General features: G+C 47.6%; 1 protein-coding gene across 1 annotated transcript in view; it reads right to left on the minus strand.

The window, feature by feature from the left end:
• Positions 1–18,112, minus strand: part of GRAMD1B (GRAM domain containing 1B) — a gene marked incomplete at its 3' end in the record, with an annotated part of 31,649 nt that extends 13,537 nt beyond the window's left edge. The window contains exons 1-6 of the mRNA XM_010083379.1: positions 17,909–18,112; positions 10,723–10,743; positions 2,335–2,419; positions 1,377–1,480; positions 1,124–1,219; positions 566–646 (exon numbers count right to left, since the gene is read on the minus strand). Coding sequence (XP_010081681.1) covers positions 566–646; positions 1,124–1,219; positions 1,377–1,480; positions 2,335–2,419; positions 10,723–10,743; positions 17,909–18,022 — 501 coding nt within the window. The remainder of the gene's footprint in view (positions 1–565; positions 647–1,123; positions 1,220–1,376; positions 1,481–2,334; positions 2,420–10,722; positions 10,744–17,908) is intronic.
• Between the last annotated feature and the right edge of the window lie 1,051 nt (positions 18,113–19,163).

Below are 19,163 nucleotides of genomic sequence, written 5' to 3' on the forward strand. Positions count from 1 at the left end.
TCAATGGACTGTGGAACAGATACTCAGATCAAATATAGGATATATGGGGCCTCTGGCATAGCAGGTGCACATCCCTGCTTCATTCTGAAATCCAACCCACTGAGCCTTACCCAGTGCATCCCACACCCACCATTGTTCTCATCTGGTTTTGGGATGCCCTAAACACACCCTCTTTTGCTGTCCCATCTTCAACTCTGCACTTGTGGAGCACAGATTTACCGAGAGCTGTGCCTGTGCAGTGAGCTAGTTCTGTTGCATTTTGAACTGCCTCCTTCTGGGCTGTTTATGGACCTCAGAAAAACCTCCTTCCTGAGACACATGCTTCCACACCTCAGCAGAGGCAAAGCAGCATCTACTGCACGTGCAAGACATATCTGTACATAGACAGATTCCATGCCAGAAGAGAGAACTGCATCTGCAGTTGCGGACCTGCTCTGCCTGAATACACGTGCTCACTGTCCCTACGCCTTTTTATGCATATACATTAGGCACAGGTATTATGCTTCTGCATATATTCACCACCTCCCTCTCACCCACCCCACCACGGAGGTGCTGCTCTCTGTACCTTGTCAAGGAGAGCATTCTGCCAGAGTCTGAACATCATCATGTACGTCCTGTCTCGAGCCCCAAAGGAAGTAAAAAAGTGCTGCATGGGAAGAAATGGAGAGAAAAATCAGTTCTGAAAAGGCCCAAGAAAGGGAAGAAGAAAAGACAAGCCTGTTTGGATCACTCTCCAGCTACAGTTCACAGCAAGCCATACAGCACAGCCACTCAGTTCCTGGGCACAGACTGGAGCTCACGGGGTCCCCCCGGGGAGGCTGAACGCCTCTCGCCCAAGGGAGCACATCTGAGCACAGAAACAGTTCTGTTAGAGATGCGCTACCATACAACCCAGATATCTTACCTGTGCCCACACCCCACGTACGAGCTACACGTGCACCAGCCTCAGCTCAAGCCCAGAGTCTGCAGCAGCTCTGCATCCAGCCCTTTGCCCTTGGTGCCTCCTCCCAAGCCCCAAACAGCACGAGCCGTCAGCTGGGAAAAATCCCACAACACACCTATATTGCCCTGCCCCTGACAGCCATAAGGGGTGGCCCCAGAGCTGGGGGCTTCAAGGATGTACCTTTTCAGTGTCAGTGCAAACTTGGATGGCGTTAGGAATGAGCCGTGCTGTTTTTTCCTTGGTCATCGAGCAGATATCCTTCAAGCGAACCGTCAGCTACAGTCAGAGCCGTGCAGAGAGGGGAAGGCAGAAAAAGAACACAGGTGAGGAGGGACACTGATGAGAAAGACAACAGAATGAGTGCTTTTAAAGCAATGTCAGCAAATATGCTGACATAAAACACACGCTCAGTGCGGCAGTCTGACGGCCTTACCAGTGTCTCCCAGCGGAAGATGTTGCTGTAAAAGCAGATCCAGTTTTCAGAGAGGTAGAGGCGGCCCTGCAGGAGAATGTCTCTTTGTAGAGCACATGAGTAATCTGTGGGTGGAAAAAAGATGATAATTTAGGAGCACCAAAACCAGGAGACAGGACAGCCTAAAGGTGAGGATCAGCAGCAGCATGACGAGAAGAACCTACTCGACACCATCCTGCAGAAAGTCAAAGGCAAAGGCAGAAGCCACAGAGCCACAGCTGCTGCTCTGTCCGCTCGGTTATGAGTCCCTGCAAGGACACGTCACAGGCAGTCTCTCTTACTGACCGATGATCTTGCTGGTCATTCTGTAGCGCCCTATGTACTATTTCCAGATTCCAATCTGTCTTTTCCTTTTTGCCTTCTAGTGCCGCTGTTCATTTCTCTCCCAGCTTAAGCATCCTAAACAATTTCTATTCTTCTGCTAGGATGAGCATCTTTCAACAGCCTGAGACATGGTATGAGATCACCGGTTACATAAGACGAAAGAACAGATGCAATGCACAAGGCACTCATCAGCTGCAAAGCCTAAACAGATAGGGGAAGGGCGGTCGTGTGTGACTAAGGAGCATCGGGGATGTCAGAAAAAAAGGGAAGCTCACGTTGAGACATGTGACCCTGACTAAATGACAAAGAGCTCAAACACTAACACACTGCCAGGTTTGGGGAAGAACACACACTCCTCAAATCATGAGGGCACAGAGCCGTAGCCGATACAAATCAGTGTCGCTCTCCCTGCAGCAAAATGAATGAATTAGAAATGATGGGGAGGGGTTCCGTCTGTGCAGAAGAAAGACACAACGGGCTTGTTCTTTGGTGGCAATCTCTTGGAAGAAGAAAAGGCTCCGTGCACGTGCGCTGGCTTTCCTCCCCAAACCACAGGCCAGCACAGCAGAGCGCTGCACCGAGGGGCTGACCTTACCTACGATGAGGCGCTCCGTGTCAGGAAGCTGCTTGAAGAGTTTCCTGAAATCTTCATTCCGTTGTTTGTACGTTGGACTCAACACCTGCAAATAACAGAGTGCCTGTTAAAGAGAGGGGCAGGCACGAGTGCAGAGAAACGGAAGTGGGAAAACAGGAGCACCGTGGTAAGGAGAAGGGGGATCAGATGCACTTACAAAGCATGAGGCTAGGAGCTCCCACCACAGCAGGCACACAGACGGGAGGATTTGGGATTTAGTGCATTAAGTGAGAAGAGGAGAACCTGACTTGGAAGAGCAAGTACAGAGTAACAGGGATATACCCGTATCTGCTAGGCAGCAAAATGCAATTGCATGGAAGCTGTGGCTGCAGGAGGAATCTCTTTTCCTGCAATCCTAAACTGCACAAGGTATGACACATGACAAGGTTTGCAATGCATCAGTTAGCCGCCAGTCCCCAGCTCTCCCAGGAACAGCGCAGCAACCCCAGAAAACAGGCGCTTTATAGCTGCAGCCCTGCCACAGGAACCTGAATGGCCAGCATCATCCAGGGCTCAGGAATAATGCAGTCATCCCTGTTCCTCTCCCCATCAAGTGCTCCACCTGGCAGTCAGTGAACACACAACTGTCCACTGGTACAGTGAGAACGCTTTTGCGGTGCTCTGAAGAGGCTCTCGCAAGGACTCAGCCGTGTTTTACGCTTACTCTGCTGACACCGGGCGTCATGGAAAGCCTCGGAGATAATGGTGCTGTTGGCTGGAGGGAGACCAGGAGCTGCCTTCTCTCTGCAGGTTACTCAACTATAATGTGACTCTGCCCATGCTAGACCACCTCCTACACACCATGGCTCATAATAGCCAGAACATCTTTTGAAGCAGGGTTGACCAAAATCGAGGCAGGTGCAAATTCAGGAGGCATCATGTTCCTTCTCCCATAAATGTAAGGAAGGCAAAAAAACCTGGGGTACAACCTCTTCCCTCCTTATCTCCATTTCCTCTCAACAACCCTCTCCTATCTCTTCCAGCTGCACAATACAGATGTCCCAAAGCAGAAAGGTGGGCACACCTCAGAGCCCCCCAGCAAGTGCCCCAAAAATCAACGTGATTACAGAAGGGAGCTTCTGTTTGGGAATGGTGTTGGTGGGGCTGCAGGGGTGGGAAAAATTGTTTAGCATCAACCTTACAAAATTGTCAAATGCTGTCAAATCAAAGAAGGAAACACACACAACCCCCTGCCCCCCAAAAGCTTTCCCTCTTCCTCACACCAATTCAACAATCCAGAAACAATATTTTTTTAACATCAGCTCAGCACTTCAGATATTTGCTCCAGTCCTGCGGGCCCAAAGTATCTTACTTCTGAATAAAACCTGCTAACCAGCTGATGACAGAAATATGATTTTTACTTACCAAACTTCTAACCTGAACATCTGGAAAAGATCTTGGTCAGAGATGGGCTCCAGCAAGAGCCCAAGCCCAAGATTTCCTGGGACAAGCAGGCAGGATGGGAAAGGAGGGGGCACCAGAGATGACACTCAGCTCTCAGCTTTGGCTCCAATGAGTTACAGCAACCCAACTCAGCAGTACCGTTTCCATGAGCAGGGGTGCTCCCCTCCCTTCCCCACAATAAGGGATGTTCTGATCTGTCTAAAACCTCTACCACAGAAGCTCAGGACCACAGGCTTAGCACCAGAACTTCTGTTAGAGTGACAAACAGTTCAGTTTAGAGACACTCACAGCTGGAATTTCATCTGATCCACAGCTGACATTTTCTCGCGGGGAGTCGACAAGCCCCTCCAGGTCCCACAGCAGACACGGCAGTTCTTGATCCAGCACGGGATCCCAGAGAGCCCCACACTCCAGCAAGGAATCCATAGCGTTCCCTCAGCACTCGCACAGCTCCCCGTGTGCTCAATCAAACTCTGCTTTTCCTGTTCCTGCTGTCACCGCTTCTTGTTTAGATTCAAAGTCAAAAGAGATACAGCAGCTTGGCAGGAGCTGACGTGCCTTCCCCTACTTTCCTGCTCACATTCAGGTCATCTGCCCTAGCCGCCTCTGCAGATCTGAGCCAGGATTTGCCCTCCAGTGGACTTTGAAAATGTGGCTCATTAGGGTAAGCGTGCTGGCGGGCAACCTTTGTGCTCTTCGGTTCCAGTCTCACCAGCTTCTTGCTGTGGGCATCCCTTAAAGAAGCACCGCAAACGTGCCGACACTCTGGGCAGTCCCAGGCAGGTCCGTGCGAGGCATCTGCAGCTCCTGGCCCAGGGACTACAGAGCCAGCAACCGAAACAGCTCCGACTGCCAGGACCCCACCGGACCAGCTGGAGCTCACGGATCGAGCTGTGGTTTCCAGGACTGAACCGGACAGTAAACGGCTCAGAGATTTCAGCGGCTTTTTCTTTTCTTTTTTTTTTTTTTCCCCCCCTTTGAAACCAAAAAAGCAGTTAGTCTTATTTCTTCTGTGTGTGCCTCAGGCTCTCCTCTCTAGTCCCTCTCTGCTCTGAAAGGCAGCTTCAGTCTTTGTTAACATTTCCCATGGCAGGAGCGGGTGGGGAAGATACCAAAACGATTTGCACACGCTTTAAGTTGCTGGAGCTGGGTAATTCTGTCGGCCAATGCCCTGCAGTAACCCAGCCTGAGCCCGGCCTCCCAGCAGATGTTTCCTGTAATGGAAAGTTGCTGGACAGAGTGTGCTGGGGGAGGCGCGAGGGGAGTAAGGAGAGACCAGCCTAAAGAACACAGCTACGAGAGATCAGCCGCGTGAGACCCACACAGCTACTCCTATATGTTATCTCTGAGCTCCCCCAAAAAGCAAAGGTCGGGCTCGGTTTCATTCGTCAGGCCACTTGGGAAATGAAGAGCAAAGGCTTCCTTTGGGCTCCAGTAAATCAACTCCCTGCAGGTCCCAGGAAGGCTGCTCGGAGCGCTGGAGCTCCCTGTGTCCCTCTGCCCTTAGTCCCCCGCCTATCCCCCTCTCTGCTCAAGTGCAGCAACGTACAGGTAAAGGTCCACACCACGACACCAGTGCAGCTCAGCCGTGATGCTGAGTCTGTGCAAACAAGTATATGGAAATAAAATCATTCTTCCTAACAAACCGGGCACATATCTCAAAAAAAAAAAAACCCACAAAACAGCAACAACAAAAAAAACACAACCAAAAAACCGACAGCGCCTCTGCAAAGCCACTGTTTCACCCCAGGGCCAGGGACTGCAGTTTGCTCACTGTCAGGAAGAGCTGGCAAGTGCTCTCTGCAAAAGCATTGCTGGTGTGAGACAGCACACCGGTCTCTCCTGTTAGAAGGAAGCAGTACATTCATCTGCCACCCCAATATGAGGGAACAATAAACAAAATTTCTGTAGCCTGGGAAGGACAAAGCATTAGGATTACAGACATCTGCGAGGTACCTGCATCGCTCTACTGCACGGCCCCCTTTGCTGAAAACTACTTATGGGATTACTTCCAAAAAATACCCCCAGCAGGATGCTTCTGTCTACACAGCCACCCACCTCCCCGTGCAGAGATGAATGGCACAAGCGATCCGAATAGCTAACCCGGAGGTGGAGACAGCAAACATTAACTCCTCTGCAAATAGAGCGAGATGGCACAGGATGGCACTGCAAAGGGTGGAGGGAAGAGGCTCGGGGCGGGGGAAACGGGGAGAAAAGGGTGACTCCCCATGGTAAGATCTTCCTGTTAATACACCAACAAATCCTCTGTCAGGAATGTAAAGCCACTGCTGCTGGGGGATGGGACAGGACAGGGAAGTCTGCCAACATAAGAAGTGAGAAAGGTATAGTCTTGTACAGCACAGAAAACAGGTGAGCAGGAGAGATGGCAAGGCACAGAGGGAATGGAGAAGGAAAATCTTATCCGATTTTCCCAACTGATGGTCTTGCTCTTAACTCTTCAGGGAAGATTTGCATTGCTTCTGGACAGAACAGGAAAACTAGTGGAAAAGAACAGAGTACATTCCCTGCTTATGTGGGAGAGTTTAGACCCCACTGACAGCAGGGCTGCTATGCTGATTAATGCCAGCAAGAGACTGGCCACCTGTCCCACAGCATTTCTTCCAAAACCGGTCTGGTCTCTAGGGGTTTTTTTTCCCCTCTTTTTTTTTTTTTTTTTCCTTTTTTTTTTTTTTTTTCTTTTAAAAATGAATGAACAGCAGAAGCAGCAGCTTCAAAGTAATCACTGGCCTTTTGGGGTGGAAAGTGGATTTGAGTTCATCATCACATGAGCTTGCAGGAAAAGCTCACTTCTAATTCAGCGCCTCTACCCCACAGTAGCTGTGCCAGGGCTGGTCATCCATACCCCTAAAATCATGGAAAATCTGAAGGGATGAAAAATACCTAAAAAACAAGGAGTTAACATAGCTCCAGAAACAGGCAAGATGGTTACTGGAACTTACAGGATGATGGCACAGATTCACAGAGAAAAAGGCTGTTTGTTCAACACCTTGCTCACTCATCAGCAGGTCTGGATTTTTGCAATAAACTCCATTTACTTAATTGCTGTCGCTGAGTCCGACTCAGGCTGCCACCCATTGGAAAGCTGTTCCTGATGTTCTTCCTAAAAGGATGCATAACTTCTCTCTCTCTGTCTTTATAGGGAACATTTTACTCTTTCCAACAGCTGAGTTTCCCCCTCCACTCTGGTATCTACGAGGTCTCCAAGAGGGTACTGCAAGAAGAAAAGACAGCACACCCAGACCAGCAAAAGCTGATTTCTTATGGTGTTCAGCCTTGTGACCGCTTGATTCTTTCTTAAGAAGCTGCAAGCACTGCTCAAATGTCTCCACAAAGAAAGTCCCTTTGCAGCATCACAACACACCCCGAATCCTCAGCCACCTCCCAACGCACAGGCTTTTGCCACAGTTTTCCCAAAGGGAAACCTAGGGCTCTCTCCTTTACATGGCAACCTGCATGCATTTGACTGGATTTATTTTTGAGACCTTCACCTCTTGCAAGCCAAGCTGAGAGCTGCCCTGGCACACAGCATTTGTTTGCAGAACTGCAGGCGCAGGGCTCCTGTCCCACTCCGTGCAATCCTCCGCGCAGACTTTGCTCTCCCAAAGACAAGTGGGCAGAACTGTGCTCCTGTTGATCTTTTCAGACTTAATAGGACAGCAAATGTTTCTAGTAGTATTTAAGAACACCTAAGAGAGACAATTAGTGTCTCTGCACTGTAATTTTTTTCCCCACTAACCACTCTGGGGCTATCCTGCACATAGGAGGAGAAGAGGTGGTTCTGGTCAGTTATAGGGAGAAGCTGTAAGAGGAAAAAAAATCTTGAAGCATGGTTGCAAAAGAGAAGGCAGGTGAAAGGAATGTGCATAAATGAGCACAAAGGAAAGGAGTACAGAGTAGGGCAGACCTTGGGATCTAAATAGTAATATGAAAACCTTGTGGACAGATAGAAATCTCACCTCTTCCCTGGTGTCAACTGCGTTTGCTCTAACTTTTCAAGATCATCTTATTCTCTTTTCCAGGAGTATGCTCTGTAGATTCTCCTGGCGTCTACCAGCACAGGGACTACAGGAGGCAATTTACAGAATCAAGCCTTGCTATAGAGTGGCAGCTAGAAGCGCTGTGGAAAATCGGAGACATACACCCTAATCTAGGAACAGTCAGGGAAGCAGAAGGATTGACAGTCCAACTGAGAGAGAAGTAGGCAGAAAAAAAGCGTGGCAGACCTGCTGGGCTCAGTGCCTCAACTGCACGCTGACCTCAAGGCACAGAGAGTTCCTCCATGCTGGGAAATGCCCTAAGACCCAAAGCCCCGAGAGGAGAAGAACAAAGGAGATCGCTTTTACCCTTGGCAGCTAAACATCTCCAGTTTGTCTCTAATTGGAATGATGTCTGTTGGGTGACAAATTCCTTCTACCAACTTGTGGAGCTCCTGCCACCTCCACAGTCAATGCAAACTCCTCCTTCGTGTCACCAAGGAAGTGAAACACCAATTTCCCAGCCCTCTAAGCACATCGGGTCTACAGAGTAAGTCGCATCTCTGTTTCAGTAAACAAAATTGCGGAGGAAGTTTGGTTTTGAGGTCTGTTTTAAAAAAATAAAAATTATTTTTAAAATAATAACTCAATGAACAATAATTCAACATGCAGACACACAAGTCCAAGGCAGACACACACCGACTGCATCCTGGTGGCTAAGCATAGATGGGTGAGACCTAAACCACAGCTGCCCAACAAACTGAGTTTTCACTCCCAAAGAACGACAGTTGTTCTAAACTAGAGTCTCCATGCCTGCAGTTCCTCACTAAAAGCAGAAGAAACACCTCAGGGACTTTTTTCTTTCCACTGCTAATGAACTCAGCCAGCCCAGGATGGTCTGCTCCTCCACCACGAGGAGATGAACACAAAGCAAACTCTGTAAGGTTGAGTATATTTAGTCTCAAACTGGTGGTTCTCTTCTAAACCTCACAGTGCACCTGGACCAGTTTGCATTTGTCCTCTGGAAAGCAAAGCAGAGAAAGCACAAGACCAAGAAAGGGCAGGTCTGCCAAACCAACCCATGACCTCGGTTCACCCCTTTTCTCCCACTTCTCAGCCTGGTAGGGATGTCAATCCCAAAAACCACCGGTAGGATCAAAAGGAGAACAAACAAGGTGAGAGAAGTTGGTAACATCTTACGGAAAAAGCAGAGAAAAGGAATCTAGAGAAGGAAAGGGAAGGGTTGCAACCAGCAAAGAGGGATACAGTGCTACAAGGACAGAAAAGCCAGTTAAAAGCAGCAAAAAATGAAAACTCAGAAAACTGGCGTTCTGATCATTGATGCTCTGGAGATCTTTGAGGACCATGTGCTCTTTGAGGCAAGGACTATAATTTTTGGTTTGTGGTTTGTACAGTGCCTGGCACCCGGAGCTGCTGAACTGGCACAAAGAACAATGTGGAGGGTGTTTGCTCTGAGCACAGCGAAGCTGACGTAAAACAAAAGTGGGGAAAAGTGAGTAAAGGAAATTGTAAGGCTTCCTGAAGGGGTTAGCCTCCACAGATTCATTTCTAGAGATGCTCTCAGTGGGAAAAGGAGGAGAAGAATCAGAATGGTCCAAATGCCAGAAAAAATCCTGCCTGGAAGGAGCTGGTAAATAAGGGGAACTATTATCAAGGAGATGCTTTAGCAAATTTTTAATGGTAATAATACTGCCAAGTAGAATTGACTGCCTTCCCAGAGTTTGCAGCCCATCCGTATTTCCACATTGCTGCTTTTATCTGGCCAGAATGCCTCTACTAACTAGACCATGATTTGGTTTTGTTTTGTTTTTTCTAAAGGAAAATAATCAGGGGGAAGGGGGAACCACAAAAAATGCAGCCAGTGCTTACTCTCCGGATGTACTGTCTCTCATGCTGAAAATATATGGAGGAAAAACAAGAGAACAGAAAGATAAGATAGAGAGGACATGAAAACACAAGAGACCCACAGAAGCAGACCACAGCAAAGCATCATGCAGCAGGGTATGGATCTACAGTCACAGGCAACTCTCCCATAAGAGCAAAAGTCACCTTTAGCTACGGTCACAGACTCACATTTTTGCAGCAGCCTGGCTGGACCTGTGCATCTCCCTCCACGTCCCTTTATCTGCCGTTTCTCCAACACTTTGGCCTACTGTGGTTTTTCATACTTAACACCATTGCCTCCAGGCTTCCCTCTGCTTCTGAGATCACATCTTTTCCTGCCCTTGCTGCTATCCTGGTGCTGATTATATCCAGCCTCCTATGACTCTGTCAAACCTGACGGCACTGTACCAGCCAAAATCATTTGTTCTAACGTCACAGGCTGCAGGAAGGTAGGAACTGTTGCTGAGCATGGAACGGCTGGCGCATTTTCCCTCAAAAACCCCGGGAAAAACTACAAAACCACGGTGCTACTGGTCTCTAGAGCGCTCGTGGGGTGGGGGTTCAACCGTGCAAAAGTGACACCGATGGTGCAAATTAGCACACCACCAGCTTTGTACCAAAAACACTGCTACTCATGCTTGCAGAACGAAAGTAAGGGCAGAAGCAAAAGATGGGTTGTGTTTCTGTGGGGTCAACAGAAAATAATTCCTCTCTCAGCCCACACCACCCTGAGAGATGCAAAGGGTTTGCACGGTGGCAGCTCCGTTTGTCACCACATCAAGACCAACTCTGCTGGGAAACGGGAGGGTACAGGATGTGGAGATCAGAAGAGCGACTGAAAAGACAAAGCTTTTGCCCTCTGCCTCTGGCATCCTCACCCCTCAGGATGTCAGTCCTCCTTTGCCAGTTCTGAGCCATTTCCACCTCCTCTTTTTGGAAACGGTCAGTATGCCCCAGTGCCACTGCAAAGCCCCTTTGCACCTTCCCCCACACCCAGGTACCCAGCCCATATTCACCCAGGGACAAGAGAAACTGGAGTACTTACATTATACCAACTCTGGCTTTTCTGTAAGGACAAAATAGAAGAGAAGCATTAGTCAGCACAGAGATCTTAGGATCAAAAAGAAAGATGGACAGAGAAACTAGGTCCGATCTGGTTTGTATAATTAGTGAAGTGAAAGTGGGATTAAAACGGAAGATTTCAATGGGTTTCACAGTGCGGTCTAACAGTTATTTGCAGTTACAGGAACAGAGACCCAATCCAGAAGCACGAGTCAGTAATAGGAAAGAGTTCAGGCTCCTGTGTGCATGTCCACGTGCACGCACGCACACACGGACTCGCGTGCGCATGCTGCAATCATTTCTGCAGAACAGCAGCACCCACTAGCAACAGAGGAGCTCGTCATCATCATTGTTGCCAGCCACTTCTAGGAGAGGGGACATTCTTCCACGTCTGCTGGCTAGGCTGCAAAAATCACATTGCATTGAACGGACCCCGTGCAAATAAGCCCTCAAAGAACTACCAGGAGGCAGGGACACAATTTTACTCGCAAAAGCCATAAGGCAAAACTTTCAACAGGATTTTAAATTTCAAAAGGGAGACATATACAGAGCCAGGAAAACTGCTGGAGAAAATCACTAGAAAAGCTAAGAGGAAAGAAAAAAAAAAAGGCTGGGGTGGTAGTGTTTGGTTTTTTTTTTTCTTCAGGATTTCAGTGCACAGTGTTTTGCATCAGCTGCACATGTGATTTTTTTTGTCCTTATAACGGCATTTCAGATGGTTTGAGAGGACAGGCCACATGTCACATCGGAGCATATGACAAAGCTAGCTCAGATTGGAAAGTCACACTTGGCAGTGTTCAGCTGGAGGTGAGACTGATCTGCACAGAGAGAGGAAGAAATAAGCTTCACACTCCCACTCCAGTCAGGCCGGCTTTCCAATGTCCCCGTGATGGGCTGTGCCCGTCCCCCTCCCAACCAGCAACGGTTACGTTACACTTAGGGGAGTCGAGCCAAACAGACAAGGACAGAAGCAACGTTTCACTGCATTTCTTTCTTTGAAGTCATTTTGCTTCTGACCTTAGACTGGGAATATTTTTCACAGCTTTATACCCAGTCTGGAATATGAGGGAATCCTGTCCTCCAGCTCGTAACAGAGCCTGTGGGAGCTTCACACAGAGAGTTCAGATCATATTCACAGAAGCACAGGAACTACCTGCACTGGGGTAGCCCACAACAGGACCAATGACATACAGGATGTTTACCATAGGAAAGTAAATGCAAAGCATTAGTGAGATCAGATTGGACCGGAGATGCCTATGAAGATTTGGGGTTGCTTACACTGTTCTTCACCTCTGCTTTCGGTTTCCTGTGCTCCCTATATGCCACTCCAGCAGACAACCTTACCAGCATCTGGATCTCATTCACGAGGCCAACATTTCTGAAGGATCTCTCGCAACCTTGCACATTTCTGCCAGTTTCACCGCACCGGTCTCTAATGGAAAACCCCACAGTAATAACAGTATGTGCCTTTCCTGGGGAAAGGATATGAACTGAAGAACTATATACACAGTGCAGCTCTTCAACCAGCCAGAGGAATTTTCTCTTACTTGCTACGCTTTCCCATACTTGGCCATACCCTCCATTCACAAAGGTAGAAGTCATCCTTCTCTACAAGTAGGGCATGGAAAAAGGCCTTATGCAATTCAGCCTACACAAAAAAAAAAAAAAAAAAATCAGGGGAATTAATCTTAATCCATGTACACACCACCTTGTCCTCAGGAGCACAGGGTCTAAGATGGAGTGATTTTCCTGCAGATTTGTTTTGCCATCTGTCTGCCTTAATGAGCAAAAGGCATAACTCAGAACCTTCTGGGGAAAAAAAATCATAATCAAACTATAACTGGCATGGAGAAAACAGAGACACCGCGTCTTCTGAATCAGGGTGCACACGTCGTAGTGTCAGCACACTGCAGCAGGATTTCATTCCCCTCTGATGCATTAATTGCAGTAACTCTTTTTTCTCCCCTCACATTTGAATTTCCCCAGTCTGCAGCTCCTCCTTTCTTAAGCTCCTGCACACGATTATACTGACGTCCAGACCTCATCTTTTGCCTCCACCAACTGTTCAAAACATGAGGAGATTCCTTCCCCCTCAGCCCTATGTTTTGCAGGTAGAACAGACTACAGGAAACTATCCAAGGAGAAGGGAGACTATCTGAGTCCTTAAATCTATCTTCAATTTTATTTACCTTTTTTTCTAAACTTGCTGAGAGTCAGAATATAGGGAGTTGCAAATGGTGAGAATCAAGAGACAGTATAATGGAGGGGGAAAAGAAAGAAAAAGGAAAAACAAATTCTTACTTTGAGCAGGTTAAGTCTGTCATACTGGAAAAAGAAACCATAAGCATTAGAACTGAAAAGAGAAAATAAATAAGGAACAGAGAAAAGGAGTTGCACACAGAAGTGGGAAAGATGTCACTGATGTGCAGAGATGATTCTACACGAGCAGATACCAGAGTTCATAGTTACATGGTGGCTGTAACTGGGAAGAACTCAGGAGAACTTGAGGAGGGCAAAAAATGGGGTATTTTCTCTGAGCCTTTAATTAACGTTGCCTTTAAATCTTCATGGGTTAATGATCTCACCCTTGCACATACTGCGATGGAAGATCACAGCTTTACAGTGCAGATGGGAAGCAGTGGATCACCCACACGACGTTCAGCCTGCTAACTTGGTGCCAACAGAATTTTCCACCTTTTAGCATTACTGGGACCAGGGGCACAACTCACTCCTACACTCTGGTGCTTCCAGGGGAACTGAAACCTTTTACCAAGTGAATGACAAGCCATAGAGCTCTAGAGGTATCCCTAAGTCCATTTTACAACTAGGGAGACAGAGGCACAGAAGCAGGGTGAGGGCAGAGCTCGGAACGGATTCCAGAGCCCTTTCTTCTGTTCTATGTACTTGCAAAATCTGTGCTATTCACCTGGCTTCTAAACGCCTATGGCCAAATAACTCAAAGAACTTGATGAAACTTATTCCCATGGCCAAATAACTCAAATAACTTGATGAAATTTATTCCCAAATCCCTCACCCCAGTCCAAAACAACCAGTATTTCATGACCTGCTACCTAAAGGGGGATTATACCACCGGATGGCAGGGTGATTGAGCAGACACAGCCTAACTCTTAGAATCGCACACTGAAAGGACAAGGTGCAACAATCATAAGCTGCAGTAAGGGAAATTCTATCCGAATAGAAGGAAAGAGCCTGTTCACAACAAGAGTGGTTAAGCACTGGAGCAGGGGCCCGATGAAGCTGTGGGATCTCCAGACTTGGAGGTTTGAAAACTGTGGCTGACCAAGACTTTACATCAACCTGATACAACCACATCAGCCCTGCTTTGAGCAGGGGCTTGGACTAGAGAACTTCTGAGATCCCTTCCGACCTAAGCTATTCTACAATCTCTAGCACCTACATCAAAATTCACGGATTTCCCCTAACCTGGCATTTATCCTCAGCATTCATTACTAGCTATAGACAGCAGGAAAAAATCTGAAGTATTTGCAATGGAAAGGCAATCACTTTTATCCTTGGGCAAGAGCAAAAGAGTTTAAAAATACGTATTTCACGTTTGTGTGGTAGCAGAAAGGGTGTTTTTGCTGAGTTCAGAAAGCTGTTCCAGAAGCAGTGGTGTTTGCAGGTAAAAGCCTAAGGCTGACACACGCCCACAGGTGATTTGGTCCATGCCACACCGGTGGACAGCATGGAAAAGCAAGCTCCAGAAAAGCCTTCCTCCAGATGTAACCCAGTGCTTAAATCTCCAGGTGAACTGCTCCCTCTGATGGCAACACTGCGGCACGACAATTAACACAACAGACAAAAGAGGGCAGGGGACCTCAAGCAGATCTGTCAGCAATTGTACAAACACAGCATCGAACTCATGGGCTCAAGCTGCTTCATTTCATTAGTGAGACAGGTTGGAAAATCAGACCATTCTTCTTGAAGAAGAGAGGTGGGGAGAGGAGGCTGAGAAAGGAGATTTCAAAATCTTTGTCCTTAAATTCTTTGTTCCTAACCTTTCCCTGTCTTGAACAGATACCATCGTGATCTGCGTGGGGAAAATCAGGGCTTATTAACACCTCAGATTCCTCACTTGTACCAGAGAAAGCCACTTCAGGAGGCACAGAGAAGAGATGCCTTAGGCTCACCCTGTGCACAGAGCGTGGGCTCTGAGGCAGGCTGGCGGAGCTCATGCCCAGAATCCCTCCCCTCTGTGCACTGGCTTCCTCGCGCTGGAGCTCATCTGAGGTCCACCTCCTTCTTGTGTCTCTGATTGTCTTAAAGGCGTTGGGTTTTTTTCCTCTCAGAAAAGCAAGGGGCTGGCTGCAAGCACATCACTGAACCACTACGCATACATTTTACACATACATCGCTCTCCACCAACGTTCTTCCCACCTGTCCCTCTCCTAACAAATCTCTCCATGGCTTAGGGAAAGCACCTCCAGCCATGACCTGTCCTGACCCACACACCTCCACTCACCAGCAACCCTTTCAGGACTCTCTGCCACTTCTCCATACAACATCTTTCCCATCTCACCTGACTTTAGTCCCACAGTCCTCACTTGTAGTTATCCAAGTTACAGTTACCAAGCAAAAGACAATCTGTCTAAAAAAAAGACATAAAGAAGCTTCCAGCAGACACCAGCAATCATGCGAGGTCAGGCTGGTTACAAGAGGCATTATGACCAAGGAAAAACAGTAAGCCAGCGCTGTGGACTTCACTGCTCTCTGCGAACTTGCCTAGAATTAAATCTAAGGCATCAGCTGGGGAAAGGCCAAGGCATTGATTTCGTGGACTATGAAGCCATCCAAGCCATTCTGATTTTAACTTTCCTTGTTTGTATACACGTGGAAGTGCCAACAGCTTGGCACCTTGTCCCGTAAGCATCCCATCTGCATTTCTGATTTTCACACTCTTCCGAGCGTAGCATAGAGATGCGAGATCAAATCTCAAATGAGCTTATCTCCAATCCAAGCACCCACAGCGGGATCTTCTGCTCACTACCTTTCAGAGCGAGCCCATGAATTCTCACAATTCATTTGGGACAGGTCTGTTCTAAGAGGTTTAAGCTGGGTTCATTTGAAATCACTGATCTTTAATATTTACATCACGCAGAGTGCACGGAAGGGCAGTAAGCTGAGATCACTGGCCACAAAACTACTATTCATCATAAAAAGCAGGCAAGAAGTCACGGAGATCAGCTCTTGTTTCTGAAAGGCATAGTAAGAAGAGAGGGAATAGAAGGGATTACGGGGCTGTTCAGCCTACCAAAGCCAGCAGATTTCTCCCTGGCAAAGACAGCAGCTCACTTAAGGGAGAGGGAAAGAAAACCTTAACACAAAGGCTAAATTAGCTGGAAGTCATTGAAGGAGTGTGATGAACAGGCCAGTTCTCACACCACGTGAGCAAATATTAATGAGATCCCAGTGACATAAGTGAAACCAGCTTCTCAGCTACAGGCGTCAGGCAGAGCTCTTGCTGACATTCTCACAGCCGCACCAGGAGAATGCCTTACTGGGGTCACCGCTTAGTACCACGGGGAGAGTTTCTGAGCCATGAGACAATTCTACAGTGGGGGACAGGAGAGAAAAAAGAAGGCTTACTTTGGAGAGGCGCTTGTGTGACTTAATCGGAGAGAAAGCATGCAGGAATGAAAAGAGAGAAATTAAGGAAAGAAGAAAAATTACCTCACAAATCAAGAGAAGGAAAACCCACAAACCCAACAGAAAGCATGATATCCCCCCCTTCCTTGTGAAAAGCACCATGAATTCAAGTTAAGCTTTAGTGGTCACTTTGTTGGTAAAAATCACACTCCCATGGACCTATCTCACAGCACCATGGGATTTATGGGCCAGGGCAATGCAACTCATCTGACCAACGACACCATTTCCCCCCGAGTGTCCCCCGGTGTGGCTATAAACACAGTGTGCCCTGCATCCTGCCTGCCCCCCATCTGCGTGGCTTTCTTCTGGGGCTGGACCCTCAAGCAGCAGGGTGTCACCCGCTCCTGCTGCCCTGGGGCGGTGTTTGTAGGTCACTGTGTTCACAGGAAGCACATCTGACCTCAAGGGCAACCTCAGAACTGACAGGTCTCAAATGATTCATCTCGAAAAAAACCCCTTCGTTCCATCTTTTGAATCCACACACTCCCCTCTTAGTGGTGCCCAGTTCAGCCCAGTGAATGTGGGCCAGCGACGCCTGTTCCCTCTGCTGACAGTGACCCCAGAGGGGAGTACATTAGCACTTCTTGTGTGCGTCACAACCCAGCCATAAATCCTGCAAAGATCTAACAACTCAATTCACACAAGCCGTCAGAGTTATGCCTGTGATACCATGAAGTTATTCAGGCTGAAATATTTCACTGGGAATCTGGAAAAACACAAGTGCTCCTGACAGCTAGCTATCTTATAATAAACCACTGACATTAGGGCTATAATCAAAGGTTATATTTGGCTCCTAAGGCCCTCGTGAGTGTTTCACCAGGTCCCACCACTCACAAAAAATCAAGAGTCCCCAAACCTGAAACCCTCTTCCTCAGTACAGCAAAGACAAAACTGATGGTGGTTCTAATACCGTCAAAAGACACAATACCTTGCTTACTGCATCATCTACCCTGGCCAAGATTTGCAGGGAATTTGCCAGACCACCGCAATTCTGCACCAACAGGAGGCAACGTGCAGAGGATTGGCAAACTGGATCTGTGCAATCTGCACCCCTCAGCACAGGGCTTAGGCAGGACTGGAGAAATGCATGAGCCCTTCACAGGCTGTCTGCACAGAGGAACCTTCATTTGTTCCATGACCCTTCATGATCCATATGATAAAAAAATAAATGCAACAGCTGATTTTCAAGGTCTTTCTCAAAAGCACAGGTCCTCCCAAGGAAACAGGGCTTTGACTGCAAGAAGGTTAGCCTACATAAGCCGTTACAGAACTGCAGTACACGCCATCAGCAACTCATGAGCTCAGGTCACGGAAAGGATGGTGAAGAGTTGTGCTGGAGTCTGACCTATGCATATGGCTCCCAGTTAGGAGAATTTTCACAAGTATGATACAGGAAGAAAGAGGGAAGTTAACCAGAGAAAAAAAGGCATGGGAAAAAGCCAGAGAGTTTCGAACAGGGGACACGTGCACATCTTGAGCAAAGTCATCTGCTCGCTCCTCACCTTGGAATTCTTGGCCCCACTGCGGCCTGACTGAGAGGAGCAGCTACGCTGTACACCCTGCTCCGGCGTGGAAGGGGATTTGTCTGACGAGTGGTCTGAGCCTTTTTCCACCATGGCGTCTCCTTGGGAGTCCTGTGGTGTCGGGGACCGGGAGCGTTTGCGCAGGATCGGGGAGCAGGCAGGCGTGCTGCGGTTTGAGTTACTGGCAGTACTGCGGAAAGAAGGAAAGAGCAAGGTTAAACATCTTCAGCTCAAACAGAAAGTAACTGCACCCATGCCTTGAGGTGGAGCATTACCCACAGATTTCTCCACTAGCCCCCTGGCTTCCTGAAGCAATCCACCCAATGCCACACTTTGGACTTATGTCCCCAGTAAAATCAGACTGCAGACAGTTATCATTTACCGGTGGCAGAGCTAACTCCAATGGCTTGCCAGTGTCTTTCTCCACCCACTCTTCAATTCATCTGACCACCAATGAATGCCTAAGAGAACGAAATCATCCTCCCCTGTCAGCTCAGAGAGTTTAAAATGATGATCCGACCTTAGAAAACCTAAACTTGCACTCAAGAACGAGGGAGCCATCTGTGTGTTCTCCATACAATCCCACTCTGTCCCTCTTTTTATTCTCAACAGGATGCACAAAAATGGAATCGTATCTTTTAGAAAACACTTCATTAAAGATCATCAAAAATTATGGGCCACTGGGAGGGGAGTCATGATGACAGACAATGCAATCATCATTTCCTGTATCAAATCCTCTTTCCCACACCAGTTAGAGTTGGGCATGAAAATGTTTCGTTATAATATAAATGCTTTCATTAATAAAAAAAAAAGTTATCTTTTCATAATGGGGAAAAGCAAGACCTTTCAGAGTTTTACAGAAATTATGAACCATTTAAGGGAATGGAACTTTTCATCCAGTATCTTCAGCAAATGCCCTAACACCTCCATCAGAAAGCCAGTCACATACATATTTATACACAACAGGAAAGCACAGATTTCCTCACTGCTCCTTCTCTTTTGATGCCTCTTCTTCCTGCCAGACTCTTCAAAATACCACACACTACATCCATTTTCCCCTACGTAACTCATTTCCTTCAGCAGTCACATCTATTTATGACTGGCCCAACCATCCATCTCTGCAGCCTGCAGGTTACAGTGGGACCTGGGCTGATCCAAGGACGAACAGACTCTTAAGGGCTATCATTTAAGCCCAATTATATATAGCAAACTGAAGTTTGCTTCTTACAATGGG

The sequence above is a fragment of the Pterocles gutturalis genome, unplaced genomic scaffold (genome assembly GCF_000699245.1).
Source record: "Pterocles gutturalis isolate BGI_N339 unplaced genomic scaffold, ASM69924v1 scaffold39045, whole genome shotgun sequence".
NCBI classification, from domain to species: Eukaryota; Metazoa; Chordata; class Aves; order Pterocliformes; family Pteroclidae; genus Pterocles; species Pterocles gutturalis.